Source organism: Pinus tabuliformis, chromosome 7, assembly GCF_031772625.1.
Source record: "Pinus tabuliformis cultivar Carrire ecotype Pingquan chromosome 7, CPIR1, whole genome shotgun sequence".
Lineage (NCBI taxonomy): Eukaryota > Viridiplantae > Streptophyta > Pinopsida > Pinales > Pinaceae > Pinus > Pinus tabuliformis.
Genome location: NC_142293.1, coordinates 1702072676 through 1702080421, shown reverse-complemented (window position 1 = coordinate 1702080421; position 7746 = coordinate 1702072676). Strand labels below are relative to the sequence as shown.

The 7746-nt window shown below is 34.7% G+C and overlaps 1 protein-coding gene across 2 annotated transcripts; it reads right to left on the bottom strand.

The window, feature by feature from the left end:
* Window positions 1–643: 643 nt before the first annotated feature.
* On the bottom strand, window positions 644–5231 carry LOC149255087 (uncharacterized). 2 transcript variants are annotated; one of them, XM_089460310.1, is made up of 3 exons: window positions 4162–5231; window positions 1537–2299; window positions 644–1402 (listed from the first exon to the last, which is right to left on the bottom strand). In XM_089460310.1, exons 1-2 carry the CDS (start codon window positions 4380–4382, stop codon window positions 1930–1932), a joined length of 591 nt encoding a protein of 196 aa, XP_089316436.1. In that variant the 5' UTR covers window positions 4383–5231; the 3' UTR covers window positions 644–1402; window positions 1537–1929. The 2 variants fall into 2 exon arrangements, with proteins under 2 accessions (XP_089316436.1, XP_089316437.1); XM_089460311.1 differs by having other exon boundaries at window positions 1537–2269; window positions 4162–5230.
* Window positions 5232–7746: the final 2515 nt, after the last annotated feature.

The following is a 7746-nucleotide window of genomic DNA, read 5'->3' as shown; positions in this document are numbered from 1 at the left end:
CAACCAATGGATAATGTTATTTTTATTCCAGTTTACAAAGTTTTCACGTCAGAACATTGACATATCATTAACACATTTTTTATTTTATATAACGTCTTTGATGTTTTTTTCCTCCCTGTTTACTGAGTTTTCGCCTCAAAACCTAACATCTGTAGATAACAATATCCAGAACCATTAATCTCGTTAATTTTACATAAACCAGCATAATGTTCGATCTGTCATAACAAGGGCTTAAGAATCATAAGCTTCATAAAATGGATGCAGCATTTGTACCTTTTTATATGGAATTAGGATCCTTGATTCTCCATGAAATCCACATCATTGATCATTTTTTATTCCTATATTATAATGTTATTGTTTTTTAATTTTTTTTTAATTCAATGCTTGCGGTGTTTACCTGTAAGAGCTTTTAGAGCTGGGAACTCCATACTTTCCGTATATGGAACGGGTATCCTTGTTTGCAGGGTTAAGACCTCCAGACCTTTTATTTGTGGATAAATATCCTTGGAATCCTAGGTTCTTTTAAGTAGAAACAAACAGAATGTTCAGACTGTCCTAACAAAGTCTTAACTCAAAGCATATGCTTTTATAAAATCAATCAAGGATTCGTGCACAAATATTCATATCAACAAATTCCTGCCCGTAAAGAATCAATATACAGACTTGCATTTGTATTTTCCACACAAGATCTCAAGAAGAATCACTAACATTCTCATCACAATAAAATCAACTTATCATGGGTATATTCAACAAATAATGAAGGCCCAAGATCTCTGTTGCAGTTCATACAAAATATCTTCTAACACATCTGGCATTGAGGCCGCCCCTTCGTATTCTTCAGAAAGTTCTGATCTCGCTGTTCTTGGCCAGACAGACTACCAACAAAGCAAAAATGACTACTAACAACAGCATAGGAGAAAGATAGAGAGAAGACAAAGATATGTTCAACCAGCTGTTACTTAGTACACCACCAATCAGTGGAACGACCAATGATGCAACATTTGACACTACACTTTTAAGTAGATCAAGATGCAACAAAAGGAAAAGACTATAATGAAAATTCATATCTTTTGTCAATTGCCACAACCTCAAAGTGGAACAGCTCAGTACCCTCTAAAGATACTTCGAAATTGACCCTAGTAGTTTCTCTATTTGAAAATAAGTTATTTTTATTGTTCTCAATGATCCAAATCTTTGCAATTGCCTCAAACTCCAACACCAATGTAAACCATTTCTTAGATCACATAACTCTTCAAACAGTTTTTTAACTCAGCAACGTGGATCATTCTCGATACTTGCTTATTAGCAAATTCTGGAGCAGCAAAAGATCATTGGAAGAGAAGTTCAGAGACATGGGAAAGTAACTTTCCATTAATTCCATGTCTTCGATATTGTAAAGCATCTGCATATAATACAATCTACATGTGAGAATCATAATCAAATCATTAAAACTAATAAAATATTATCGTGTATGGGTTCAAAATCTCAAAACAAAAAACTAAAAATTTTGAGTAAATTTCAGTTCTGGGTTTGTACCTGAATAGATGAGAAAAGAACAGAGAATCATGGCCAAATCCACCTACTCATGACTATAAACTCAAGTATCTCAGCTCCTTCAAGTATTTCCGCTCCTTCAAGTATTTCAACTCCTTCAATTTTGACATGTTGAATGGAAAATAGGATACAGTCCTTTGACTCATTTCTTTCATTTTTGGTAACCGATTTTCATATACCTGATCTCTAGTGACAAGTGATCTTTTTACTAAGACATCAAAAGTTCAAATACGAACAGATGTCTAGAAAATATGAACAGATATCTAGAAATTGATCTTTGAAAAATGAACAAATATCCAGAAATGGATCTTTGAAAAATGAACAAATATCCAAAAATGGATCTTTCATTATATAAAGAAGACAGTGAGCTACGGACTAGCATTCTATTTGTCTTTCTCTTCCATCACTATGCGAAAAGCTTTTTGCTCCTCTTCTTCGTAACACATGAACACTGTTCGCATAGTGAAAAGTTTTGGGACTCCTCCACATATCATCACTATCTTCTTCAATTTGGATTGAATGCATTTGTTCATTTGTCTCACACATTTCAGCTTTGAAAAAATCCATTGTTTCTCTATAAAGAAGGCATCTCATCACAAAGACTTCTGTTTCTATTATGCACTCTATATGCACGTCTTTATCTCGTGCAGTGATGAGTAACCTCATTTCTTTTACCTTCTTTATATCTTTAGGCAGAAGCTGTTCAAGTGGATCTCTGTGCAAAACATTGTCAATATAAATTGAACTGCGACAATAAAGCCACATACAGGGAAAAAGCTATCAATATAAATTTAAATAAATTGAACTGCTACAATAAAGCCCATATACAGGGAAAAAAACTATCAATATAAATTTAAATAAATTGAACTACGACAATAAAGCCCACATACAAGGAAAAAAGCTATCAATAAATAAATTGAACTGCAACAATAAAACCCACACATACAGGGAAAAAGCTATTAATATAAATTTAAATACAATAAGGGGAAAAAATTGAAGTGGATCTACATAAATTTAATATGATAAAGAGGCTTAAACGTCAGAATTGATAAAGAGGCTTAAACGTCAGAATTGATAAGAGAAATGGGAAAAAAGAGATGTTTCGACAGTAGATAACATAAAACAGAAAATATTATGAGATGGAAAACCATAGGAATAAAAACATTCATTTTAAGTTTTATAAAACATTAAAACAAATGTGTATATTTCTTAAGATATACAAGTAATGTGTATATTTCTTAATAGATATACAAGTAAATCTGGAAATTTTAGTACTTTAACATTTTTATCCGAAGAGATATACGAAGAAGATATTAAGATTTTAATATTTTTTAATAATTATGTAAAGTGGATAATAAATTTTTAATGTTTTTAAAAAATTTAATATGTGGGAAGTGAGATAAGCTTTTGACATAAATTTAATATGATAAAGAAGCCTAAACGCCAGAATTTATAAGAGAAATGGGAAAAGAGATGTTTTAACAGCAGATAACATAAAACCGGAAATATTATGAAATGGAAACCTAAAAGAATAAAAAGATTCATTTTAATTTATTTTTTAAAAGCTTTATAAAAGATGAAAAAATGTGTATATTTTTTAATAGATATACAAGTAGATCTAGAAATTTGAGTATTTTAACATTTTTATCTAAAGAGATATACTAAGAAGATATTAAGATTTTAATATCTTTTAATAATTATGTAAAATGGATATAAAAATTTTTATGTTTTTAAAAAATTTAATAGATGGGAAGTGAGATAAGATTAGAAAGGTAAATGTCCTCTCAAAATAGATATTCAAATTCATTACCATGTGTCTTGAGACTTCTCAACCTTGAGATAGCAGGATTATCACAAGTTATTGATATATCTAGCTTATAACTTACAAGCTAGACAATCCATAGTTATTGATATATCTAGCTTATTACTTACAAGCTAGACAGTCCATTGAATGAGCCTATACAGGCTATACTCTTAATTATAATTATAAGGACAGTCCATTGAATTAGAGTGACAACATAAAATTGAGGAGTGTTCTCGATCATTCTATATATTATAAATTCCCAACTCCAATGTATTATCAATTTCCAATATGATAATACTCACTCTGTTTCAAATTTTACTGGTTAATCTAAAAATGAAATCTTAGGCAGAAGAAATGTACTTTTAAAATTATGCTAAGCAAATATAGCGCAAATTTTCATGGACGGAAATTATAATTTATATTATAACCAAAAACGTGTATATATATATATATATATTAATATATTAGCCTGTGTTTTTCTACCCTCCTCCGTATATCTCCCTTCAATAGATTTTCTACCCTTTGTATATCAGGGTTCAGATTAAGTGCTTTTTATATCCTTTCTCCATATAGATCTTCCAGCCTGTGTTTTTTTATCCCTCTCCCGGGTTAAAATATACCTTTTAGATTAAAATGATTGAAGTAGGGTTAAGATGATCCCTGACAGTAAAACTGTTAAAGTACTCACCTAATAAATAAATTTGGAAGAAACAAATCTCCAGGGCTATGATATATCTTCAAGATTAAAATGATTGAAATAAGGTTAAGATGATCCCTGATAGTAAAACTGTAGAAGTACTCACCTAATAAATTTGGAAGAATCAATTTGAGAGCAGGATATGATAGAGGCTTCCACTATCATCTCTGCTGCTTTTACTATTATATCTTCTATCCCTTCCCTCAACACGGACACTGTTTGAACGCTGAAAGAGGAGGGCATCCCTTCAACCCGATCATCATCTGCAACATCACTGTTATTAGCAGCAGCATCTGAAGATTCAGAACAGCCGCCTTGCGATACCATAGTTGGAAAGCCAGTAGAGGAGGTGAGGAGAAAATAAAGGGTTTCCGGAATAATGCGGCGCTAGATCGACTGAGGAGGAAGTAGAGGAGGTGAGGAGAAAATGAAGGGTTTCGGGAATAATGCGGCGCTAGATCGACTGGGGAGGAAGTACGGGAGTTGAGGAGAAAATGAAGGGTTTGGGGGATAATGCGGCGCTAGATCGACTGAGGAGGAAGTACAGGAGGTGAGGAGAAAATGAAGGGTTTGGGGGATAATGCGGCGCTAGATCGACTTCTTGGATTTCAACTGCGGGAGAAGAAGCGTTGGTACTACCAGCAGCTTTAGCAGTGGCAGATAAAAAGAAGACGTGGCATCTAAACAATATTACCAGTAGCTTTTAGCAGCGGCAGAAAAAGAAGACGGGGCATCTAAACAATATTACCAGTAGCTTTTAGCAGCGGCAGAAAAAGAAGACGGGGCATCTAAACAATATTACCAGTAGCTTTTAGCAGCGGCAGAAAAAGAAGACGGGGCATCTAAACAATATTACCAGTAGCTTTTAGCAGTGGCAGAAAAAGAAGACAGGGCATCTAAACGAGCATTTGGAGCAGACGGAAGAAGGGTATTGTCCTCCGGAAAAAAAAGAAACTCCAGCTGCTGCTTTCCTTTTCCATGCCGCGTCACAGAAAACTTGCAACCTCACTGAGTGGTGGCAGAAATGAAATTTGAAAACTTGCGAACCTCAATGGGGCACTGCGAATGCTCAATATAGCCAATCACACCATTCCAATCCATCCCTATATGTTGGAAGATTAGCTATAAACCACACCCATGATATTCTAGCAGCATAATGGAAAGATCTTACAGATTAGGTCAAAACCTAAAATAGTAAAGATGAACCATGAACCCTGCCCCACTTCATTGTTAAATCAAGGGTGTCCCACTATTTAAGATTCTTAATGTCCCATCAAGATAGCTGTATAGCACTCGGTCCCCTTGAAAATCTTTGGAAGTCCCATCAACGTAGCTGTATAGCACTCGGTCCACTTGAAAATCTTTGGAAGTCCCATCAACACAGCTGTACCCTAATCAGTTACCAAGTCAATAATGTTAAATCACATCCGTATCTCACTCCACTCACATTAACACACCGTCCTAGTCTAACGATGCCACAATTTTAACCCGAAAACAATGAAAACGCTGCACAATTTTGTGATAATTATAATTTTTCCGGTAAAATAGTGAAAATTCTGGTCGAATTTTTTGGAAATATGGGTTACAGCGGTGTCAAGATTTTGAATACCCAGGGTTCTTGATGCTGTTGAAGTCATTTATTGGTTTTCTCTAACTAGTTATGCACAATTTTGTGAAGATTTGGTAGCCATACTTTCTCCAGTGAAATAGTGAAAATTCTGGTAGAATTTTTTGGAAATATGAGTTACAGCGGTCAAGCGTTAAGATTTTGAATGCCTAGGGTTCTTGATGGTGTTGAAGTCATTTATTGGCTTTTTTTAACTAGTTTATGTTTTGAAGCTTTTGGTTGGAATTCAACAAAATAATAATGATTGGTATTTGGCAACTCAATTTTTCGAGTTGTTTCTAGTGCGATTTTTTGGACTTTCCATTGGATTTCTTATTTACCTTGGTTTTTTGTTGTATATATGGGTTCATGCTTGTAATTTGAATAAATTTCTACCCAATTTTAGAGAAATTACACTGGAAAAACCCACAGGAAAAACTTCCAAAAAGTGATACTAAAACAACTTGCAACTTTTTTGTTGGATTTTTTTTTGTTATTTAAAAATTATTTTTGAATGTATAAATGGATTTAATGTTATGAAAAGAATTTGGGATCCCTGAATTTGTAAAATTCACATATTAAACTTGTAATTTCAATCAATTCTTATTTCATCGGACAAATTTGACCAAAAAATGCCCAAGAAACTTCTAATACAAATTATTTTTTATTTTAGATGTAAAATGTAATTTAAAATAAAATAATAAGTTAAAACTTAAAATAAAATTTAAAGCATTTATTTTTTAATTAATTAATATGAAAAAAATATTACATAAATCAACTTCAACGGAATGTAATTAGATTTTTTTATTATAATATTAAACTTTGGTGATTGGGTGAATTACAATGTGGTAAAAGGAATTAGGAGTGGCGATGCATTTAATGTTGGGGGAGGGGAGGGGTAGGAAATGGGGGGTCAAATGCATGTGACATTTCAACTCGCACAAGCTACCAAACTAGTTCATTTATTGGCTCCCAGGTGTAATGGTTTAGCGTGTGGTTTTCCATTTAAAGAGTCCAAGACAAACATACCCATCGTAGGTGGGAGTAAACTTCCCTTGGCTTGCTTGGCAACTTCGACAACTGAGTAGGGAAAGTTAGCTATATGGGATGACATTATTTCTTTCCGAGCAAGGTCTCATTGGTTTGTAGAGTGATTGTGGCAGGGCTTCTGGATGACCCATAGCGAATTTCATTGTAGGAGGGTAAGGCTTTTGTACAGGAGTTAGGTTTAGCAGAAGTCTAGAATTTTGGTTGATGGTGTGGTGATAGTCCCACAAAGGGTGCATGTGCGGGGTCCTTAGTGTGTTGCAAGGGTTTTCACCACTACACCTACTAAGCATACCCAGGTTTGGGCCTTGTCAAGCCTGGCATGTTGGTGCATTTGTAACTGAGTAATTTTTGTAATTTAGGTTCTTGTTGTTCTATGCTTTTATGTTATTGGTGTCGTTTCTGCTCGAAGCTTCATTCGGTTTTCCTATGGTCTATGCTCTGTTGGGGTGTGTTGTTTCTATTATGCGGCTTGTCCCAGCATTGAAGTATCAACCCGATGTTTATTCTTATCATTGTCCTTGTATATTGTTATCCCATCGCTTCTGCCTTGTTGTATATTGTGGTTGTCTGGGTGCCAACTAGATATTTGGACCTTTGTTGGGGTTGGTATTTGTGGTGTCTAGTGCACCTATTGAGTTTTTAAGGAAGAGACATCTACTCAATGTATGGTTGTGGTCCCCTTCAGGTGTCGGGGACAAAGTCTATCAGGTTTTGTATGAACTTATTGACAGCAGGAGCAAGGCTTGTTCCTAGGATCTTTTACCTTTCTCATCCATGCACAGACTACGAATGAGATGTGGGTGAGGGTCAGCAAGGAGGGGTGGTCGTGTCCAGCACAATCGGTTGTGTGTGCAATCTCAAGCTCAATATGCAGCAGCTGGATACCATGCAGTGACCTCTCCTAGTACTAGAGAGGAAATTCACCAATTGGAGACTCATGTGGCTCAAGACCACCAAGCTTATTCTATCACAAAGCTCATTGCAAAGATTTCTAACTAGTTACCCAACCTTGTTCACAGCTGGGGATGAAGGAAC

What these genes read in the sequence shown, in the direction of transcription:
- LOC149255087 (XM_089460310.1), bottom strand. Translation starts at nt 4,382, where the DNA reads ATGGTATCGCAAGGCGGCTGTTCTGAATCTTCAGATGCTGCTGCTAAT. An exon ending in GATTCTTCCAAATTTATTAG is followed by an intron (nt 2,300 to 4,161) that starts GTGAGTACTTCT and finishes TTATTGTCGCAG; the next exon opens with TTCAATTTATATTGACAATG.